This window comes from Typopeltis vanoorti, chromosome 20 (genome assembly GCF_054136105.1).
Source record: "Typopeltis vanoorti isolate ZY-2024b chromosome 20, IOZ_Tvanoo_1.0, whole genome shotgun sequence".
In the NCBI taxonomy this organism is placed as follows: domain Eukaryota; kingdom Metazoa; phylum Arthropoda; class Arachnida; order Uropygi; family Thelyphonidae; genus Typopeltis; species Typopeltis vanoorti.
In genome coordinates, this window is record NC_143568.1 from 31,536,742 (window position 1) to 31,561,822 (window position 25,081).

The 25,081-nt window shown below is 36.2% G+C and overlaps 1 protein-coding gene across 1 annotated transcript in view; it reads right to left on the bottom strand.

Annotated features, from left to right (window-relative positions):
• The window catches only part of LOC150095344 (dystrobrevin beta-like), a 243,568-nt gene that overhangs the window by 63,445 nt on the left and 155,042 nt on the right, over window positions 1-25,081 (bottom strand). Inside the window, 3 exon segments of the mRNA XM_090410663.1 lie at window positions 4,951-5,033; window positions 18,061-18,082; window positions 20,575-20,655. Of these exon segments, the coding sequence (XP_090266789.1) occupies window positions 4,951-5,033; window positions 18,061-18,082; window positions 20,575-20,655 (186 nt within the window).

Consider the following 25,081-nt stretch of genomic DNA (forward strand, 5'->3'; position numbering starts at 1 on the left):
CTAGAATAAGCGGTAGGGTCACAGATTCCCTTTCCACTAATAAAGTAGATTACTAAAACATGACCTCTCTTTAGCAAATCTGTGCTGTCCATCAAAGATAATATCATTGTTATCAATCTAATTCTGGATACCGATTCTCACCCGTCTTTCAATTTACCACAATACCTGACACACAGATTGGCCTTTATTCCGATGCTTGAATTCTGTCACCTCCTTTATGAAGTGGTATGATCTTGGAACTTAATTCCCCATATACCTCTTCCTCATTCACAGTTAGTCTCTTCTCCTCATCATCCACTGCTCTCAAACTCTCCATATCACATTCATAAAGATGAAAGACTTATATGAACCGCTCATTAAATATCTCAACTATATCCTCTGCAGCAGTTGTCCTTATATCATTTTCTCCAATCTTTTTTTTTTTTTTTGCTGGCTACATATCGAAAGAACTCCCTAGTATTATTTTTTGCTTCATTAGCTAACTGCTGCTCATACTGAACATTTGCTACCCTTGCCAACCGAGCCACCCTCCTTGCCTGATCTTTGTATTCCTCCTGGAATTGATTACAATTACAATAATATCGTTATTGTGAAATATCTGTACTTTCATTTCATTAAAGTTAATTACTGTGGTTATCATGTAATTTATTGTTTATAATCATACCACAGGTATCTTTAAAGATTAGTCATGAAATTGATTATTACCACTCCTCTTATGTCCACTATATTTCTTGCTTAATTGCTTCATTCATCCATTTCACACCTACGTTATTTAACCTTCTGACCTTTAAAATGCATTTAGACATTGCTTCTACTCTATAGTTCTTGAATGACTTTCTTCTCAATAACTTTCCCATCACCCAAACAGTATCTCCTTTCCACCAAACTCCTTATTTTATAGTTCAGCTGCAAGCTGTCTCCTGACATGTTGTCTGGACACTCTAAATTGTCTTGCCTGTATGAAGATACACATCCCATCCACAACACTATATAAGCATAGGCATGTAGGCATTAGCAGTGTAGACTTTCTTTGCTGTCAGGATGAGTGGATGAAAAGATTTGAGTGTATTCGAATGTGGTATGATAGTCGGAGCCAACAAGTTCAGTCATTCAGTCAGAGAAATATCTGCCACGTTGCAGATGTCCCAATCTGTAAGCAAGGTTATCGTGGAACCACCAAACCCCTCACATCAAACTGGTAGATCCAAGAAACTGACAAATTGGAACAAGTGGGCTCTCAAGCATGTTGTCACAGTAAATCGTCAGTAAGCCTTAGCAACCATCGCAAACAACTTCTACATGAGCTCTGTAATAGATGCCAGTGACAGAACTATTCACTGGGAGGTGTTTGCCCTTGGGTTTCATGGTTGTGCTATGGCTCACAAGCCCTTGATTATGCCTGCCAATGTCTAACATCATCTGGAATGGTGCAAACAACACCTTCATTGTACTGTGGATCAATGGAAGAGGGTCCTGTGGAGCGATGAATTATGGTACACGATCTGACAATCTGATGGACATGTCTGGACCTGGCAGATGCCTGTTGAATTGATACAGAAATGTCTTGTAATTACTGTGAAATTTGGATGCAGTAGCATAATGTTCTGAGGCTTTTTTCCTGGTTTGGACTGAGCACATTGGTTTCTGTGTCTGGATATTTAAATACTGATGCCTACCATGACAATTTGGACAATTCTGTTCTTCCTGCATTGTGACAACAGGTTGGAATAAGCCCTTTCCTGTATCAGCTAGATAATGCACCTGTTCACAAAGTAAGGACCCTAACTCCATGATTTAAAGATGTGGAGGTAGAAGAGCTAAACTGGCTAGTCCAAAGCCTCGACGTCAATCCTATCGAACATCTTTAGGATGAGCTGAAGCAAAGATTGCATGCGAGATCTACTCACCCAAGCAACACTCGTCAGCTGTTCGCCATATTACAAGAGGAAATGGAAACAAATTCCAGCAGCAGTTTACCAGAACTTAGTGGAGCGCCTACTGTGATGGCTGGAATAGCAGTGAAAGGAGTATTGACCTCATATTGACAGCAATGAGAAATACAATGAGTAAACATCTTTGGCTGATAAACTTCTTAAATGAAGAACTTTTTTATTAATTTTTTAATGCATGCTTCAGAATAAAGTCTTCCTGTTATCATTTGAATATGACAGAAAACTCATAAATAGCTGTCCAAAATTTTAGTCCATTGATGGTGATTTGTAGATGCAAGATTTCTTGCTCTTGATAACATGATCTTGATCTTAATGAAGTCAAGCAACATGCTCCTTAAAGATAGGCAGAATTTCTCTTTAGTCTTTTATCCTAATGGATCAAAATAATAATAATCTAGTCCTAGTTAAATGCAGCTCACATTTACTATTAGACAATGTAAAATACTTTCAGCTCCTCACTTCAAGAACCCTCACTGCACTGCGACTTCACAAATTTACTTTTATATCTATTGCATGTGCTAATTTGAATATCGATTCTTCTGTGTCACTTTGTAGATTGGGATAAAGCATATGAAAAGGTGCCAATAGAAAAGCTGTTCAAAATGCTACAACTATATGGGGCAAATAATTTCTGTATTATCCAGCTCTTTGCTGTATAATTCAGAAATCCAGCTCTAGAAACTAAACATGGGACTTTTTCAGGTCACTTCAGGTCTCCTTGAATAAGTGAGGTGGTGGTCTAACACTGAGATTCATCTTACTATCTAAAGACATTTAATAAACATCCATGCCCACAGTGAGATTTGAAAACACCTTGTTGGTTGGAGAGTGGTATGTTAATAAAAGTCTTTGATGCAATGAGTATCCAGGTCTTGTGTGTGTGTAGAGAGAGAGAGAGAGAAAGAATTATTTCTTCCATTCCCTTGGGACTCAGCAATTTCTGAGACTTAAGGAGGTGCAAGAGAACTGGCAGCATCCCTAAGTCTCTGTAATTGCTAAGACTTTGGGATAATGCCATTCTCTTGCATCTTCTCATAGCACAAGGGCTAATTTTTCATCCAACCCGATTTCTGCATTCACATCAGAATTCCATAATATTCTAAAAAAAAAAAAAAAAAATCAGCTAACGCCTTTTTGTTCCCGTATATACGGGAGTAGGCGAGGCCATTTAGCCCTATCTAACTTTTGGAGACTGAGTGGGCAGTTCAATCTCCACTGGTACCCAATCAGAGACAGATGGCCCAAGGCTATCACTAATTAAGCGGTACGCAGTGAAGAGAGACGGCTCAAATGTGCCGCCATCTCGTGGTCCCTAACACAATATATTTAATGTCTGAAATAATGTGGGTTCTACGGTCGATTTTCTTGAGTTTACAGGACGAAAAACCCGAGTTTCCGGGAGGAAAAACCTGCTTGCCCGTGCCAGAGATCGACTAACTCGGGAACCGGTCGAAAAAAGGCTTAGAAAAATTTCCTCTAGTCGCCGACTAGACTCGAAACCAAGACTTCCTTCGTGCGGCCTAGCGCGGTGGTGTGCAAACGCCACATCTATTATGAGCTACACATAATATTCTAAGCACATCTAATTCATCTATTTTAGATTGGTCCCTATTACATCAATCACTGTATTATCTCTACTCGAATGATACATCCTCACAAAGTGACACCCAGCAATTGAACTATTTCTTCTGTCATTATTAAGGTTATCCATGCATAATCATTCTTTTACTCACAACATAGTGAAAGAACTCTCTGGACAACTTAGCAAGAATTCCTTGCTGGGAGGAAGATTCATAGATTCTGCACTATTTTTTTTTTTTTTTTTTTAATGTCTAAAGTAGACATTCATGCCAGCAAACATAAATCTGCAATCCACATCCAAACAGATACTGATCAGAAATGGTACTCTTGAGTCTACATATCACTTAGATGATTTGATTTTATATTCTTCAACCATCCCATCATCCCAAAACCTAGGATAAAAATTATGGTCATAATGTTGTGGATAAATGTGGATGAAACTGTCTCTGCATACAGAGTAATTTTCTTTTATCTTATCATGATCATCAAATTCCAGATATGTAACCCGAAGGGTATACAGGACATTATGACAGCACTATACAATTAAGTTTCAGTATTATGACAGCACTATACAATTAAGTTTCATTATTACTGTTTTCCTAGTAATTTTACTGGATCTTACCTTTCAGATCTTTACATCGATTTTTTAAGGAACTTTTAATTACATCAATCCACCTACATTTCAGTCTTCCTCTGGGTCTTTCTACTGCCATTCTGGAATCAAATGCTGTTTTGCTAACCCTTCCTCTTCTGTTTAAGTGAGCATACTACCTTAGATTTGTTCTGCTAATATATTATTGAATGTTAACATGTCAAGTTCCTTTCTAATATCATTCTTAATATAATTCTGCTAGTGATGCCATCTGTTCATATTCCTAATTTTTTTCAGAACTTTCTTATCTGTGGTTTCTAGTCTTTGTAATTAATTTTTTATTCCTAAATTAATTCTAATTGAAATAGATTTAATCAAACTCAAGTCTTTTCCAATCAAAAGGTACGTCCCATCATTCCTCCAATTGTGCTATGGAGGCATTCTGAAAATAAAAATATCATGCTGGTAATTTATTTATTTAAGGTTTGATGAATGTTTAATTTCTGGAAATTTTACCTCTAAAGGTTCTCTACTGAGAATGCTGATGTTTTCCATTTTCCCCATTTACTTTTTTTTTTTCCCTGTTGATTAGTATTTTTCTTATCCTAAGTAAAATCATCTGTTCATTTACTGATGCATTGCTAAATTACTGATTAATTATTGATAAATTACTGAAATGCCGATTAATTACAAAAGTTACTGAATTATTTATTAATTACTGATATTTTACACTTCTTGTATAGCTTTTACATATTTCCCAATATTACAAATAATGCAATAGGGAAAAAAAAGGCTGCTCTCAAAAAAGAATATATATAGCCTTACCTATTTTTGGCTTCCAATTTGGCTATTAATTCTCTTTGTTTGTATGTATCTGTTGACAAACTTATTTCTGATGGGCTCCTTATCTACAAACAAAAGTTATTCAAATTTTCTAAATTTTGAAGCAGGAATATATATATATATATATATATATATATATATACACATGTGTGTGTGTGTATATAGACACACATACTTATTAAAATACCATACAATGTCATCACTAAGAAAAATCATGAACATTAAATTATACTTGATTTTTGAAGTAAGATACCTGTATGGCTAAATAATTCACTAAAATCACCCATGCTTTCATTTCTCTTCTGAATAAAATGAAAATCCTACCAACTCAAATGCTAGAACAGTAAGTGCATAAATAGTTTAAATGTACCAGAAAGGATTTAAAAACACAAGTTATCTTTACTGTTTATAAATTGCTTCAGTATTCTTCACTAACACACACACACACACACACACACACACACACACACACACACACACACAGACACGATTACCTTCATAAGAAAGGACAAACATGTTTTGCATGCTCTCTTCTAGTCCAAGGGGTGCTTAAGGGACAAAGCTGTATAACAGAGGAGACCTCCTTATAACCTTTAAAGGAATGCAGAGAACTGACCAGGGCTTCTGACCTAATGTCCAATCCTCACCTTCTTCTGGTGCACCCTGTTAGGTATCTACCTGGATACTGAATGAATGAGGATGGGCTGGCAATTTGGGATTCTGCTGACCAAATTGTATTCTTATTGGCTTAAACCAAAAGATAGACATGATGGTACAACATAAAAGAATTTCATGCTGGCTGGAGCATCACCCAGTTAAACAAGGTCCCCCGTTGTTTTCGCCAGGGAACCAGTGCAAACAATGAAAAGTCAGCTACTGGAACAAATCTGAAAACACACCCAACTCAACATCACCAGAGTTAAAGATCGGTACAATCAACATCAGAAGCCTAAATGGCAAAGAAATGGAGCTAACTGAGGAATTAGATAAGTACCAGATCGACATAATAGGGATGACAAAACAAAAAAAACAAAAACTGGTGAGATCTTTCTGAGCAAGAAATACAAAATGTTATATTCAGGCAATAACAATCAAGGAAAAGGAGTCTCCATAGTATTCAACACTAAATACAAGGCTAATTTTCTTGAATGGTAGGCAGTCTCAAGTAATGTGGGCAAATATCAGAATGGGGAACTGGACAATGAGACTTATTTGTGTCTATAGTCCCACAGAAGATTCTACTAAGGTAGAAGTGGAGGAATTTTTTGAGTCTTTAGAGAAAGCAACTGACACAATCAAAAAGGAAAAGTTGGTCTTTGTTGGGAATCTAAATAGCAGAGTAGGAAATGATTGTCAGACATACAAAAATATTTTGGGAAAATTTGGAGAAACTAGCAAAGCTAATAATAATGGCACATACATGATGGATTTCTGCTCAGGACATGGACTGGTTATTACTAACACCATGTTCCAACATAAAAATATGCACAAATTCACATGGAGAGAAGAGGTAAGGAATAAGAAACATCTCATTGATGTTTTCACATCAATGAGACTTTGATTTTTGTCAAAAATGATTTCTCCCTGGTGGAGGACACCAGAGTATACAGAGAATTTGAAATTGGAAGTGATCACTATTTAGTCTTGAGCAAGATAAAATTGAATTTCATTTTGAAAAGAAAAACATGTAAGAAAGTTTTAAAGTGAAATAAAGTTGAGCAGCTCTCAGATGTGAGCTGTAGAATACTAAAATACACAAAGATTATTGATAAAAAAATGAAAGAGTTTGAGAACAGGAACCAAACTTTAGAGATTCACTGGCAAGCCTTGAAGAAAACACTGATTGATTCAGCCAGAGAGGCAGGTGGTGAGGTTGTCTGTAAAGACAGAAAAATCAGAATGCCATGGAGAACACAGGAAGTTAAAGAGGCAGTGAAGAAAAAGAAGAAAGCACATCAAAGGTTCCTTGCAAATAAATCAGCATGTGTGCTCTAAGAGAATACAGAGACAAATGTAAGAAAGCTAAACACTGTGTAAAACTAGCTAAACAAAACTCATGGGAAGAGTTTGGTAAGAACATAGAAAATAAATAGCAAGAAGGTGGCAAGATATTCTGGAGGTTGTTGAAGAAGTTCAGATATGGAGGAAAGAGTCCTGTAAAAGGAATTAGAGATGATAAAGGTGAAATGAAAATTGGAGAAAAAGATATCCTTGAAGTATGGAGTAATTACTAAAAATTGCTAAATGAAACAAGCAGTGATAGCACAGTGGTAAAAAATACCCAACAGGCAAACAGTCAAGAATACATATCCATACTTGAAGTAGAAAAAGCCATCAAAGGCTTGAAATGTGGAAAGGCAGCAGGAGTAGATGATATTCGACCAGTAATGCTCAAGTATGGCTGCATAAAAGTCTGACAGAATACAGACTGTCAGACTAATAGCTGCAATGAATAGTTCGGAAAGCCTGGACAGAGGGACGAATGCCCGATGATTGGAGTAGAGCTCTCACAGTACCCATATATAAAAAGAGAAATAAAACTGAATGTGAGAATTACAAAAGGTATTTCCCTAGTGAGTGTTCCTGGTAAGATTTATGCAAGTATACTTGAGAAACAGTTGAGAAGAATTGTGGAAGAAAAGCTTGGTGAAGAACAAGCTGGATTCAGGACAAATAGAGGCTGTCAGGATCAGATTTTCACTTTACGACAAATAGTTGAGAAAGCATGGGAATATAACAAAGATCTGTATTTAAGTTTTGTAGATCTGGAAAAGGCATATGACAAGGTGCCAAGAGAAAAGCTATTCAATATATTACAGTTATATGGTATGAATGGGGCATTATATCAAGCAATACTTAGTCTTTATTTGAATTGTAAGTCAGCAATTAGAATTAAAGGAAATACAGGAAGATGGTTTAATTTTAAATCTGGTGTCAGACAAGGATGTACATTATCCCCTGTTATTCATTATCTATATCTATATGGATCACATTATGAAGGAAAGTGGTATTAAACCGGATATCAAAATTGGAGATGTTAATCTCAGCTCTTTGCTTTATGCGGATGATGTTATACTTCTAAATAAATCAGCTACAAGTCTGCAAGCCTCCCTGACTAAATTGAATAACTGTTGTAATAGATATGGTATGAAGGTCAGCAATAACAAGTCAGACAATGAAAATAGGCAGAATCATTGAAAATGTCAACTGCATTGTGAATGGAGAACCTGTGGCACAAGTAAAACATTTCAGCTATGTAGGCATGATTTTTAGTGAAGATCGTAAATTAAATATGAAAATAGACAACAGAATCAACAAAACTGGTATGGTAGGATGTCAGTTGAATAAATTCATATGGAATAAGAGATAAATTAGTCCGAACATACATTAGCCTATACAAGACAGCTCTCAAACCAGTTGTAACTTATGGATCTGAGCTGGGTCAGAAATAAAACACTTGACCAAAGACTAGAGTAAATATTGCAGATATGAGAGTCCTGAGAAAGATTAGGGGCATGAACAGATGGCATCAATGGCAATATCATATTAAAAACGAAGATATTAGGAAAGAACTTGTCATTGTCAGTATCCAGTAATGCATTAGCAGAGCTAATCTCAGGTAGTATGGTCACTTAAACAGAATGGGAGAGGAAAGATTAACCTTTGCAACGAGTCGTCCGGTATTGTACTACGTACTAGGATCACTTGCATTTGCTAACACTAGTGTCGCCGATACTTTATAGTTTACTATATTCGGCAAGAAACTCTCTGATTCCAATCTTTGAGTTTCTTATTTGGTTTTAAAACTATGTGGGATTTAATATCCCCTTAATTTAAGTAATGTTTTCATTGCCGAAATGAAGCTTATTAGCTCTTTATATTTAAGTAGAATATGTTATATATTTCTAAAATATAGAAAACATGTAGGAACCTTTACAATATAAGTTGAAACAAAACCATGTGAAATGTGAGAGCTGGCACAAGTTAACTATTATTCAGAATCATGTGCAGATAGCTAGCTGAAATATGTGGGATGATCTGATGAATGATTTCTAAATAATACACAGGATCAATCCTTGATTCCTACTGAGTATGCCTTGTGATGGATGATCATAGTAGATTCCAATGGATGTTATGAACAGTGAAGTTGTCCTCTCTGTAAGGCATGGAGCTCTTATTCCAATCAATGTTGCTGAGTATGAGAAAAATGAAAAGTCGGGCTTGAGTTGTCATTTCTGTTGTTGTTGGCATCTCCAATCTTTACTAGTTGTCTTATTACCAAAGTTCTAGATGTCTGACCTATGTAAGAAATGCCACAAGAACATGGAATATTATACGCAATAAGCCCACTCATACTAGTTGTTACCTGCACTTATCCTCATTGCAACATATATCACAAAAACTGGGTATCATATGTACTCTCATAAAAAGGGCAGTCTCTATCACAAGACCATTGGTATAGCCTGGGGGGGGGGGGGTCTTCCCCGGGCAGCACTTTTCACGTGAGACACAATTTTATTTTTCGACAATTCTTTTATTCATGTCAACTTAGTAATTTTATAGTAATAAAAACTAATTATTAATTGATACTTAATAATTAGTTTTTAACAACTATACTTACAACTAAGATAAACATAGTGTTTTAATTTATTTCCCTATATGGTGTTTTGACTTTCTGTAGTATTTTTGGTTGTATTGAGAAGGACAGCAAACTCGGGAAACCCCAGGTGGCAAAAGCTCTAGCTACACCACTGCACAAGACACGAAGAAAAACTGAAGGAAGAATTACACACACTCTACTCTAACTAGTTGTCTGCAATGGATATTCAAAGAAACTCATACAAAAATTGCAATTCTGTACTCCTGCTCCACAACAAACTTCTGATATTCAATATAGGACTTCAATTTCCATCCCTTACAATGCTAGATTTTCATTCATGATTATTAGTCTCCTTAGATCTCATGACATATGAGTGGCTTTCAAGCCCATTTTGATTATATGAGGTTTACTACATTCAAACAAAGACCACAACTCTTTCTACAAACATCCTGGGGTATATAATATTCCATGTTCTTATGGTTTTCCTTACATAGGACAGATCTAGAAGTTTGGAAATAAGACAGAAAGGGCATATTGGAGAAGCCCACAACAACAAAGAAGACAACTCGGGCCTGGCTTTTCATTCCCCCCCCACCAAAACATTGAATGAGTAATGTTAAACTTATGTGGTTGCATCACAAAGATGGGTCGTATAATGGAAACCAATTACTTTAACCATGAATACTTGGGCTTCTTCTGGATTAGAATAAACAAAAAACAGTAAAAGGCTAACATGAACTGTAACATTACTAAAATATATAAACATGTAGGAACCATTACAATATAAGTTGAAACTATTTATTTACATCACATCAATATATACATAAATATAAATAAATATATATAATACAAATCTATCCAAATGATTGCTGAATCATGATGTTCATTCTGGTATAGTAATCATTCAGCAGAGAGGTATACACCCTTTAGAGAGTAGAAAAGGAATACAGATTCTCATAGACATTTTCCCACTGTGATCACTGATATGTCTCAACACATTTCCACTTTTGCAATTATTGCAATACACCTCCATGGAGTCAAAAGACTCATCATGGAAGGTGCACCCTACATACTATAAATTAACTATCATACCACATTTTAAATTCATTTACAATCTTCATAATATCAACCACTATACTTACTTATCCTCTTCATGCCTCATGGCACATAAGGCCAAGATTTGTTTCTTCCAGATACCTCTGTCCTGAACCACCAGTTTGGCTTCTCTCCAGCTATTCCAGCCAGCCATTTCATGTCATTTCCAATGTCTTCTTTCCTTTTCTGTCATTCTTTACCAATTTTATTTAAGCCTTCCATTTTTCTGTTTCCATCTGGGATCCATGTCAAAGCCACTCTAGGAATCGATCTGCTGTCCATTATCAGTATATGTCCAATCCATTTCCATTTTTTTTTTATTTCATTGGTGATGTTTTTTTGCACGGTCAGCTTATATAAGTCATCATTGTTATACATTGGGGACAATGTATTTTTAATATTTTATGCTGACATTTTGTTTGAAAACTATTTAATTTAGCTTCCTGTTTTTTGGTTAGCTTCCATGTCTCTGATTCATATAATAATAATAATAATACAGCCTTAATATTGCTGTTGAAGACCTTTATTTTGGATTTATTATGGTATTTTGACATGTATTATTTAATTTTCTGAAAGCAGTACAGTAAAACCCCAAAGTTACGTGGTAGGTGGGAACAACAAAAAGGGCGTAAGTCGAATTCGCGTAACTCGGGGTATAATTTTCCATGTAATTTATATATATAAATATACAATTAGGAACAAAGGTTTACAAAAACACCTATATTTTTTAAGAAATATAATCATAATTGTAGTTTTTCGTACATAAAAAAAAGAAAGTTATTTCGATGTCGATGGTTTCATAAAATCTAATAGATTCATCTGACGGCATAATGTCTTTTTCTTGTGACGCAAAATTTCTTCATAGCAAGCTAATGATTTTTTTTTATTCCTTGCCTTGTGGCTACAATTCTTTCCTCATTAGAATCTATGCCCTCCAAAATCTGTAAACCTTTCTTTTATGATTGTTCTTACTGTGGATTCCTTCTTTGCTAGCTCACAAATTTTCATTCCACCTTCAAAATCCTTAATAATGCTGAGTTTTGTTTCCAAAGTCAATGTTTTTCTTTTCTTGCTAGCTGTGGAAGAATTGGACTTGCTTCTTTTGGATGACATTATTATTTTTTATGTGATAAAATTTTTATCAAGAACATAACATTAAACAATCGCAAGATTTGTAGACTATAAAAATCATGTATGAATGGAGACCACGCGAAACACATCAGTGCTTGTTCACAGCATGTGCGACACTGGCGAATGCAGCTGCCACCTGAAAGACACGACTAGTGGTGAGGCATGAAGCGGGATGGGAATATGTACATATAAGAAACCGCATAACTCCGGATTCGCATAAGTCAGGGTATGACTGTATTTGCTTTTATCAGTCTCTGTATTACATCCTTGTCAGTTCCACCTTCAGTATCTACATTTGCTCCCAAGTATGTAAAATTTTTAACTTCTTCTATAGCATGTTGATTGATTTTGATCTCTTTGTACCATTTGCTGTTTGGTTTAAGCACTTTTGTTTTAGTCATATTTATTTTAAGATCAACTACTTCAGCTGTTTTATATAAGTCTTCTGATTTTTTTGTATATCAGTGTATTTTGATGATATCAAAACTATACCATTAGCATAATCTAGATCTTCTAACTGCAAGATAGGATTCCATTTAATTCCTCATCTTGCACCTCTAATTTTTCTCATAATCCAATCAGTGACTATATTAAACAATAACTCAGATATTACATAATCCTGCCTCACCAAATCTCATCACAAACAATTTGGATGACAACATCCAACAGCAAACAATTGCTGAAAGTTTATTTTTCACTAGGTTAGACTATAATAAATTTAGTTTAATCCTTTATCCCAGTAAGAGCAAACAAAGTTTGCACCTGAAAATATCTTCAGGACTGAATATAGTGTTGTACTATCTTACCTGGGTAAGTAGTACAACACCAAGCAACTCCTAGCAAGCTACCAACACTCCTGTCCCAGTATCTCCCATAATGCAAAACACATCTCCTTATGGAGATGTGGCCAATCCCTTAATGCATAACAGTATACATATCCACAAGGAGATGTGTTTTGCATTATAGGAGATAGTGGGACAGCAGTGTTGGTAGCTTGCACCACCTTTGCTACGAGTTGCCTTGGTGTTGTACTACTTACTCAGGTAAGATAGTACAACACTATATTCAGTCCTGAAGATATTTTTAGGTGCAAACTTTGTTTGCTCTCACTGGGATAAAGGATTAAACTAAATTTATCATAGTCTAACCTAGCGAAAAATAAACTTTCAACATCTTTCTCTAAATCCAGAGTAATTTAATAAAAAAAGGTGGCAAACCTTTTGGCAACTCCTATTGGTAAAGATGACCTTACTACTGCTTCTGCCTGGTATCTCCAACTCTGGGCCTGGCTCCCACTGAAGAGACCTCAATAAAGGTCGAAACTAGTCGTAATGGCCAATCCCTAAATCTCCAACTCTGGGCCTGGCTCCCACTGAAGAGACCTCAATAAAGGTCGAAACTAGTCGTAGTGGCCAATCCCTTAATGCATAACAGTATACGTATCCACAAGGAGATGTGTTTTGCATTATGGGAGATACTGGGACAGGAGTGTTGGTAGCTTGCTCTACCTTTGCTATGAGTTGCCTCAGTGTTGTACTACTTACCCAGGTAAGATAAGATAGTACAACACTATATTCAGTCCTGAAGATGAAGATATTTTCAGGCACAAACTTTGTTTGCTCTCACTGGGATAAATGATTAAACTAAATTTATTATAGCAAACAATTGCTGTTGTTTGTTGCAATTTCCTGAGATGGCTTATTGTACTTCATTCAAACTCTGAAATTGTTCCCATATCTTTCTGATAAACTCCTGAATAACTTATGTCTCAATAATATCACCACTACTAAGCTATGCAATTTACATTCCTTCGATCTATCCTCATAATTAAATTCCACAGTCTTGAAATTACTTGAGTTATCTCTCTCTTTCTCTCTCTCTGCACTTTTTCTAAATTTCCATATCACCACAAAAAAAGTCAATCAGATCTGTTCGCAATATCACCACTACTAAACTATGCAATTTACATTCCTTCGATCTATCCTCATAATTAAATTCCAGTCTTGAAATTACTTGAGTTATCTCTATCTCTCTCTGCACTTTTTCTAAATTTCCATATCACCACAAAAAAAGGTCAATCAGATCTGTTCGCAATAGATCAGGTGAAGTATGATCAAAGACTCATCCAAGAAAACAATTTCCAATTTGTCTACTTGTCACATCCACCTTTGCAATAGCAGCAATGATCTGTTAGTCTATCCCCTTTGCCATGTGTCCTCAGAACATTAATGGCATGTTCCCTGTTACTCCAATATTCCATACCTCCTCTTCTTCAATCTATCTCACTACACTCAATATAGTATGCAATCTTCCTAAGTGTAGAATGTTATGTTTAACTATATCCAACTGACACCTTCACTTATCAGCTTACATTGATCATTGATTCACATCTTGAAGAACCACCACACATTAAATACATTCTGGAAAACTCTTGCCAGCTTTGTACTATCAGCATAGAAATGAAATTTATAACAGACCATTCATGGATCACAGAGTCTAGCAATACTCTCTATCACACTTTCTCCTTTTAGACAATGATTCCCCATATACTCTTTGCTCTTTGATATCTCTTTGTCAAGCAGTCCAGTCCTCTATCCAATCTATTTGTCCACTTTCTAACTACAATTGTAATCACCATTTAAAACATTAATTTGCCATGTGTCAGTCTGTCAAATACTCTTGAAAAATCCAAAAGTAGTAGTATATGCATTTCTCTTATCAACTTTTGCCATTATTCTGTTATAAAATGTAACCAGATTTTTAACACACAAGATTACAAAGAAATATGCTTCCATCCATCCAGTCCTGTATTCTAGTCCTAATCAACTTTTCCAAAATCTTAAAATCAACATTAGATGTGTAAACTGATGTCTAATTCAATATATCTGCATTTGTACCATCTTTTACTATTCACTTGGCACTCTTTCCACTCATCTGATATTCTGCAAAGATGAGACTCATTAAATAATCAAATCAAAGACAGCATTAACTCCCTAAATCCTGATAAAGACATAGCTAAGACAGCCATGGGATGGAAACCACAGGGAAAAAGGATCGTCCCAAGATGACCTGAAAGAAACAGACTGAGATGGAGATGAAGCAGATGGGGAGAGATCCTGGAGTGAACTCAAGAGGAAGGCAGCAAACAGAGTCTGATGGAAAGCATTGATTGAGGCCCTATACTTCACAGGGAGTGAAGAGGATAAGTAAGTAAGTACATTTCACTTTTTAAAACAAGTGGTAAAATCATATTCAATCTGGGAGCAGTGTTCAGAATATTGAGTAATCTATTGATTTCTAGATTACTCAATAATGGGACTAGAAGTGAGAGAACACCTTAAGTTCTCTCACTTCTAGTCCCACCACATCCCACACTTCTAGGAATACTATTTCATTAGAGTAAAACACCTACAGAGTGATCACTAAATGCTTCCACTAATTACTTTATTAAATACTCTTATGAGAGCTACTTCACTATTAACTCCATTTGGTAAAATCATAATCATTTCTTTCTTTACCTACTTCACAGTTAACAGAAAAAATTATGAGACTTCATCTAGGCTCCTTAGCATCAGCTCATATTCTAATTTCCTTTTCCATTAAATAAAGCAACTTGAAGAGACTTGCCAATTTTGTTGCAGATTTTCCATAACTGAGTCATATGGAAGCACATGTCTGAATGCCTTTTATCACACAGTGGCACAGATGTTTGCAAAAAGCTTTAGGTGACAAACCACCTCACCTACTGTAGGCCTTACTTTGTAACTAAATTTTAAAAAAATTCAACTATCTCTAAACCAGAGTATTTTAATCATAATGAGAAATGCCCTATTTTTACAATATGCACATGGAAAATATGATTTCCGTATTAATTCAACCTTCGTATCTTCTTAGATCTGGCTCCCACTGATGTGACCTAATAAAGATCAAAACTGGTTTAGAAGCCCTTCCCATAATGTTTTTGGGAATAGCCACTTTTTTGCATTATGAAATACTCAGGTAATTGATGCAAAGTCACCAGCCTTTATACATAAGTGGCCTAGTCATGAAGATACTTTTGTGCATAAATTTTGTCTACACTTATTATAAAAGATGTAATTTCTTATCAAATATAATTTACAAAGCTACATGTTTTTGTTTAGAGGACTGCTGATTTTCAACTATTTGTTAATGGTATTGCACATATTTTGAAGAGAAGTATTCAGCTCTTGATTGATAAAATAATTAATGAAAGGGAAAGTTATAAAGAGTTATGCCAATTTTAGGCTCCTTTGGGAAGATTTCACAACTGTATTGGTGGACCTGCACTTCAAGAGATGGATGAGATTTAAACCTTGGGGAGGGTGGCTTTAGTCACTTGCTTCCACCGAGATAAGAAAATCCACAGACATGTAATTAAGGCAAAATCAATCTTCTGAAATGTTATGGGAATATAATTTCCTCTGAAATGTAATGGAAATATAATTTGCATTATTTGGATAAGAGGAGAAGGAATAATATGATAGAGACTTCCAAGGTGGTGAAGAGATGTTAGCAGATTGCTATGGAGAGAAAGAATGGACATATGAAAGTGAGTGAACAAAAGGCTTGCTCCTTCCATGTTTGGTATTTAACAAAGAATAGTGGAGAAGTGAAGTGCACTGCCAGAGGGTGTTGTGAGTGTGAAGTTATTATTATTATTATTTAGGCCTCCAAGGAGTCAAAAGACTCATCGCAGGAGGTACTTCTTAGGAAACACAGTCTATCATACCACTCCTTAAACTCATTGACCGTTCTCGCTCTCACCACTCTATCGGGCAATGGTTCAACTACCCTCCATGCAAAGAAACCACTCCTCACCCTCTTGTTCACAGTTTCTTTTCGTAACTTCCAGGGATGGCCTTTTGTCATCACTCCTTCCCGCTGTTCAACCAAGCGAAAGAACTCCCCAGTGTCAACCCTATAACTACCTCTCAACAGTTTAAAAGTCTCAATCATATCACCTCTCCTTCTATCCACCAAACTCTGCAGTCCGCATTCCCTCAGCCAATTCTCATAACTAACATTGTACAGTCCTGAAACTGTCTTTGTTATTCACCTCTGTACCTTTTCCACAGTTAATTTATCCTCTTCAAATCCTGGGGACAAAATCTGAGGACAATAGTCTAAGTGTGGTCTGATCAGGGTCTTATACAACAGAATGATAATTCTTTTATATCTGCAGGTCAGCATCCTTCTCATTATTGCAGCAATCCTTTGTGTTACCATCACCAACTTTGCAATATGTCCCTTGAATTTCAGGTTTCTATCAATCATCAACCCCAGATCTCTTGTCTCCCCTACTTCCTCCAGTATATCTCCTCAAATAGAGTATGCAGCGTACCATTGATGTGTCCCAAACCTCAAGACCTTACATTTTGCTGCATTAAACCGATACCCACATTCATTTGCCCATCTGTCTAGGTTATTCAAATCCTCTTGTATGACTACCACATCTGCACTATTACTAGTAACCCTTCCCAGCTTCACATCATCTGCAAACAACTGAACCCCCCCCCACTGCAATCTATTGACAATGGCATTGATACAAAGGTTAAACAACATAGGTCCCAGTACTGAGCCCTGTGGGACCCTGCTTGTAACCTTCTGCTTCCTTGCAACTGCCTCATCATATACAACTCTCTGATACCTATCAGACAGCCAATCCTGAATCCAGTTAACCAACCTGACATCCAAACCCATGTGCTGCAACTTAAATATCAGCTTATCATGTGGCACCCTGTCAAATGCCTTCACTAAATCCAAGAAAATGGCAGTATATGCCTTTTCCTCATCTACTGCTCTTGTAACTTTATTGTAAAAGACTACCATATTACTAAAACAAGAGCACCCCCCTCACAAATCCATGTTGACTCTCACAGATAACATTACCCTCATCTGCCCAATGTTGTATATGGTCACTAACTAATTTCTCTAAGATCTTAACAACTAATGATGACAGACAAACTGGCCTATAATTAGACACTTCCAGTCTGCTACCGCCCTTATGCAATGGCACTATCTTACTTTCCTTCCATTCCTTGGACACCTTTCTTGTAGCCAGACTTTCATTGAATAGCCAGGTCAAAGGAGCTGTCAGTTATTTAGCACATTCTTTCAAAACTCAGTATTTGGAATACATTCTCCTCCTGCACCTGTAAACCTTGAACCTACCTTATCCCTCTAGTATTAAAATTTACTCCTCAAGGATGAAATACACCAATAAAGTGTTCATTGAACAATTCCACTATGTCCTCTGCATCAGTCACTCTATTCCCATTTTTATCCCACAATGGCATTCTTCCATAATCATTTCTCCTCCTACTGCCCACATAACTAAAAAAATTCCCTAGGATTTTCTCTGGATCTTAGGGCCAATCTCTTCTCATATTCCAGTTTCACTTTCCTTGCCATACTAGTCACTCTCCTATCCTGTGTCTTATATTCAATGCATCTGCTCTTCACCTGTCTCCTTATATCTCTTCCATAGCCTCTTTTTCACATGCAGCTCCTACATTTAATATTGTTTGTCATCCACTTTACACCAAATTGTGTCCTCTTCGTCACTTGTGGAATTTAGCTTACTATTGCTGCTAATAAATATTCCTTCACAATTTCCCAAGCACTAATGATATCCTGGCCTTCCAATTCCTCCCTCCATGAAACTTCCCCAAGTTGATGTCTAAGACTATTGTAATCACCTGCCTTATAATTCCATATATATTCCCGTCTTTGATATTCCTGCATGTTGATTCAGCTTCCAAGTCAAAACCACATGGTCACTCTCTCCAACTAGTGGGAGAGATGTCATCTTACTTATTATCAGCTCTTCTGATGCTATGACCAAATCCAAAACTCTTGAACCTCTTGTTCCCTCTATTACATGTTGCCTAAGACATTTGTTCCTCAAGAATTCTAGAAATTCCATTCCCTTATTGCTACATGCATCTTCCTCTCCCCAATTTATACTGCTATACTTAAAATCTCCCATAACAATCATTCTTCTTGCACTGCCAAGCTCAACTGTCTAAACATCTCCTGGATCCCACCCTCTGTGCCCCTTGGTTTGTAGCAACACCCCACTAAATATCCCATCTTGCCTATCTCTACCTCACACCATATGCTTTCAAAATCATTAGTATCACTACCTTCCAAAGCCTCCACTCTTAGAGGACATAAGTTGTCACTTATCATAAGCAGTACTCCACCACCACGCTTTCCCTTTCTATCCTGCCAAAAAATGTTGTACCCTGCTACTTCTATTCCTGTTATTATATCCTCTTCTGTCAACCATGTCTCAATGATCCCAATAATCTTTGGCCAGGCTGATGCTATCAGCACCACCAATTTCTCTCCTTTATTCCGGATACTCCTAGCATTAGCATAAAGCATAAAAATGCCACTATTTCTATACCCAGCATTATTCCCTTTAGACTTCACTGGGATCAGCACTACCTGATGTTGTCCCCCTTCTCCCTAAGTACCCTTTCCTACAAGATGCCACCCCTGCTACCTTGGGCATTCTAGTTTCCCTCCATTGACACACTGACTCGTTCAGAACAGCAATCTCTCCAGATGCCTACGTCCTTCCTCATTCAAATACAAGCAGTCTCTTGCATACAATTCCTCTCTGTCCTCAAACGCTGTCCAAGCATCCACATATTCCAATCCTCTCTTCTGACACATTCTAGCTATTCTGTTATTCGATATGATTGCTCTTCTGCTTAGCTCGTCGCAATCATACCCAGGCAACATGCACACCATCTTTCCTCTCTGCGTTTTCTTTTGTACTACCTCAAGCAAGAATTTCATATATCTCGCTGCCCAATTTACATTACCTGTCAAGTCATTTGTTCCTACCATCACAATCATCTCATCCACCCTTTCACCCCTCTTAATTGCCATAGCCACACTTTCTATTGTTCCTCCAGGCAAACACTCCTCACGCATTCTATCTTGCACACCACGGATCATTGAGTCACCGTACATTACACCGCTTACCATTTCTTCTCTCCTACTGTTTCCATTCTCTTCTATCATTCCCATAACTCTCTCTTTCATTCCCTCTCTTCCACTTATCCTATTCTCTCATCTTCTATCATTCCCATAACTCTCTCTTTCATTCCCTCTCTTCCACTTATCCTATTCTCTCATCTTCTATCATTCCCATAACTCTCTCTTTCATTCCCTCTCTTCCACTTATCCTATTTTCTCATCTTCTATCATTCCCATAACTCTCTCTTTCATTCCCTCTCTTCCACTTATCCTATTTTCTCATCTTCTATCATTCCCATAACTCTCTCTTTCATTCCCTCTCTTCCACTTATCCTATTCGCTCCTCTTCAATCATTCCCATAACTCTCTCTCATTCCCTCTCTTCTACTGTTCCCATCCTCTCCTCTTCTATCATTCCCTGTCTTCTACTGTTTCTATACTCTCCTCTTCTATCATTCCCATACCTCTTTCTCATTCCCTGTCTTCTATTGTTTCTATACTCTCCTATTCTATCATTCCCAAACCCCTCAGATATGTGAATGCATATGTAGTATAATATAAATGTAACAGCTATTAATTTAATGGACCTCTCACAATCAATCTTCTAATCTAACAGGATTCATCAATAATATTTCATCAGATGCTCTGACAATTTTTATTATTTCTTTCTTAAGTGATACAAATGTATTATATAAAGCAAATACAGTACAGTACAGTGCATCAAAACTACTTTTCAGAATATACTTACAGGAGGTTCAGAATCTAACAGCTGGGCAGTGAAACGAGAAATAAGTCTATGTTCATCCTCCCCAGGATAGCCATCAAACCTGACACTCTGTTGTAATGGACTATACATAAATAAAAGATAAAAATAATTAAATGTCATTTATGTATCTAGATTGTTTCCAACACACATAATGCTAATGTATTTCACAAGGGAGAAATATAATAGTGAAACAGCTATGCAACTAGATAAATAAGTATGAATAAGACTTGAGAACATCATAACAAAATAGTCATTTCATGCTAAAGTCTAGTTTTATTATGAGAAGAAAAGCCTGTAAATCTTATCAAATAAGAATAATCAATGAATGCTAATAATAATAATAATTATTATTATAATATGGGTATTTCCATCTATCAAAAGACTCATCATGGGAGACCCACACTAACCATTATTCACACAATACCTATCATACCTCTCCTTTAAACTTAATTCACTGTTAGGGCACTCACGACCACCTTGGGCAATCCAATCTGCTCATTCACCACTCTCCAAGCAAAGAACCTAGTCTGCACACCCTTACTAACCACATTCTTACACAACTTCCAGAGGTGGCCTCTTGTTCTTACACTATTACTCATGTATCAAAAAATTTCTTTTGTGTCAATCTTACAGAATCCTTTTAGTAACTTATAAGTTTCTATCATGTCCAATATCAAGAGACTAAATGAAATAAATGAAAAGTGTATGCCATGCTATCCAATGTAGACTGTTATAATTATAAATATACACGAGAAACTCTATTTATTGATTATTCTCAACTTTAATTTATTCTCCATTTTCTTAAGACTAGGTAGGATGCTAGGAAATTTTTATTTTTTAGTTTAATTTGTTTCTGTTTTTTGCTAACAAACTTGGAATTTGTCTCTCACAAGCATACTTACCTGAGAAAATGCATGCAATTAGCACATATGTTAAACACCCCATCAGTAATTCTAAATGGTCCACAACTACTAACAATTTACTGAATTATTGCATTTAAAGCTGTGTCAGAACTTGTTATTAACATTCCATAATATGGAGATACTAATAATATTTCACCTAAATAACATAGCCTTGTTAACAGGCCTGTACAGAAAACACTATTAACAACTATTGTATTCTTAGGGCCAATTAAAGCCACTAGCCTAGATTTAATAAGATTTTTCTAAGCTTTTGGTTTATGTTGTTCCCATAGGCTATTAGCCTATTTATGACAACATACTGATTATTATGAAATGTCAACATATTGTGACTGTGTAAAATTCGATGTAGCTTGGAAATACCAAAGCACTTTACATCAATTTTTACAAAGGTCAGGTCTCATGAGATTGTTATAAAAATAACCTTGTATGTCTCTATATATTTTATGCTAAATATTAATAAATAACCCTATGGGAATTGACTGTATTTACTGCTTTTACAAAAAATTTCTAGAATGTCAAAAACAAAGGCAATGCTTTGCCACTGGAACTTTGTATAATAGCTCTACATAAGGGTATAAGAAAGTTGTTTACGATTTGAGTGTATGAGAAAGTTGTTTGCGAGCTCTGCGTATAAACGCCTTCAAAGAGATTGGCAAGGTTCAGACAAGTTTCTGCTGCCCAACAAGATAGGACTAAAGGAGTACACAGAGGAGAAGAAAGAACAGGCCGGTCTTAACAGAAGATCAAGAAGTCGTGCCGAATTCTTTGGGGGTTACAACCCTTTGTGCAAGGTCCCAGAGAATGTGAAATAAAAAGGGGACTGAGCCGAACATCGGTGTGGGCAGTTATCAGAGTGGACAGTTATTGGAGTCAGCAGAGAGAACCAGAGAGATCAGCAGTTAGAGGCAGAAAAGTTGGGAGTAGGATCCAGAGGACCAAATGTTACAGCGAGCCCATGCCAGAGGAGAAGAATGGGAATGACGAGAGAACAGCTGATGTAAGAACCTGAGACAGTGTCAGTCAGAAGTCCTTTTGCCATGGGAGGTCAACCGAAGCCAAAAGCTGCAGAGCGATCTTCAAGCCCGTATGCTGAAACCTCTTGCCTGAGCTTTTCGAGTACCGGAAAATTGCAGTCCAAAGCCCACCAGTATCCAGACGAAATGCCCCCTGAAGCAAGACTCTCCAGAAGTGGAAGCCTAAGGCCCAAGATGAAAGGAAAAGCATAGGGACTTTAGTGCCTACTTTTGTTGTATATTCCTTTTGTAATATAGGAGATACGTTATAGATGAACTGATAAGAATTAACTTAATTATAATAAGAAGTGTCCATAAGAGCCATTTGGCATGTTAATAATTGGCATAAGATTTGCGAATAACTTAGCATAGCTAGCTAACCTCTTTGTGAGTAAATTAGAGTTTCAATAATTTGATTTAATAAGCAGAGAAGTAATTGAGTAATTATATTTATAGTTATTTAATATTGAAAAGGGAAAGTTTGTTTCTTTATGCTAAAAGTCGAACGGATAGGTAGAGAGAGTAACCTCCCTATCGTTTAATTAATGTACTTTGTTATTAATGTAAATAAATGTGTTTTATTTATGTGTCAATAGAGTGCCGCTTGATCTTTTATTTTACAATACAGTGTTCCTAAATAAACTCGGATCTGTGAGCGGGAAACAACTAAGGCATTAAAAGTGTAGTTTAAATACTTCAGAACCACGACTGTTTATGTAAACTTTATTGAAGGAATTGATGCTAGTAAGAGAGAGAGAGAGGGAGATATCTACCAGACGTATTACTGAATCTTATGCCGATATAGAAATACTGGTAGTGCAGTCTTAACAAATAAATTTTCCAGTGTTCATAGGCATACAACTAGTAAATACGAAAGATGGATAAACATAGCACGCAACAGAATAAGTAAGAAAGGTTACAAAGGCAAAAGCGCATTGCTAATTAGAATAAGGATATATTATTCCTGTTACCTTCAAGGAGTCTGAAGACTCATTGTGGGAGAACACCTACAACTGTCTCAACCACTGCACCGAACCTCTACTATGAATCATCTCCATCAACCCCATCTACCGCCCACCTCCAACACCACCACAACTAGTATTTTTTGTCTGTAAATTGCTTGTGTTCTGAAGGGCCGATCTGTCTGTATGCGGGATGAAAAACCCAAGTTTCTGGGAGAAAAAACCCTGCCATCTCCATATGAGATCGGCTAACTCACTTTCGATTGAAATCGTCCAGATAAAGATTCCTCCCATCGTAACGAGAATCGAACTTAGGCCTATTCCAATCGAAGGGCACAATGTACCATCGTTCTTCCAATTGCACTATGGAGGCGCTAATTATTACAACAGTTTTCATCATAAACAGGCATACAATATCGCCAAACAGCTATTTGTTTACAACTGAACTGATCAATCAACATCATGTGAGTTCAGCTGACAATCTTCAGTTATCAGTTAATCAATACAACAGCAAATAAAGTTAGGTTAGGTTGCTTGGAATTACTGCCTAAGCTACTAAGTTATGAGACTAGTTTGCTATGTCTGTCAATTCTGTTTTTTTTTTTTCTTATTCAAGTTTCTATTTCAATATATGTTTATATTGAAATAATTGCACTATAGTTTACATCAAAATAAACAACAGAATTAACTTAATCAATTGAATAAATTTGTATGAAATAAGAGAGAGAGAAATCACAAGTGGCCATGTACATGACAGTGTTCAAAGAAACTAACTTATGAATATGAAAGTTGAGTGAGTTGGAAATAAAGCAGCTGATTAGCAACTAGACAGCAAATATGAATTTTGAAACTAATTAAAGAAGCAAACAGATATCAATGGCAGATTCATTACAAATGAAATAAGAAGGGACTTGACAGAGCTAATCTCAGGTGGTATGGTCACTTAAACAGAATGAGAGAGGGATAGTTAGCAAAACATATGTTTGATGCCTAAACAGTAGGAAAAAGACTAGAAGATGACTGAGTTCTAGGTAGAGTGATGCAGCTCAAAGTGTCTTAAAAGAAATATAAGATCAGACAATATTGGAGTGCCAACAGATAACAGATTCATGTAATATTAATTAATGAAATCATGTAATAGGATATCATAATATCCTACACACACCCCTTGATACATATGAGAATTTGATAATGGATGATGATGGTTTCTATAGCTATTATACTTATTCTGAAGTTTCTGGAAGAATCAACATGTATAGTAGAAATGAAACAAATAACTTATTAATCATCATCATCATGCGTATCAAGGATTTAGGCATAACGTGGCCTGTTCCGGCCTTAGAAGTCATCGTTGAATCGTTTAAGAGGACATCCTGGTTTGCTTTTTCCTAATGGCCTGTACTTTAAGGCTTGTTTTGGTAATCTTTCTATTTTCATTCTTTGAACGTGTTCCATCCATTTATGTTTATATTTTTGAATTTTTTCTATTACTGATAATAGAAAAAATTATCAGTAATAATTTTTTTCTTGGTTTAATTCTTTCATAATTTCTTCGTTTCTTTTCTGATCAAATAGACTACACTTTGCAGTTTTTCTCATAAACTTCATTT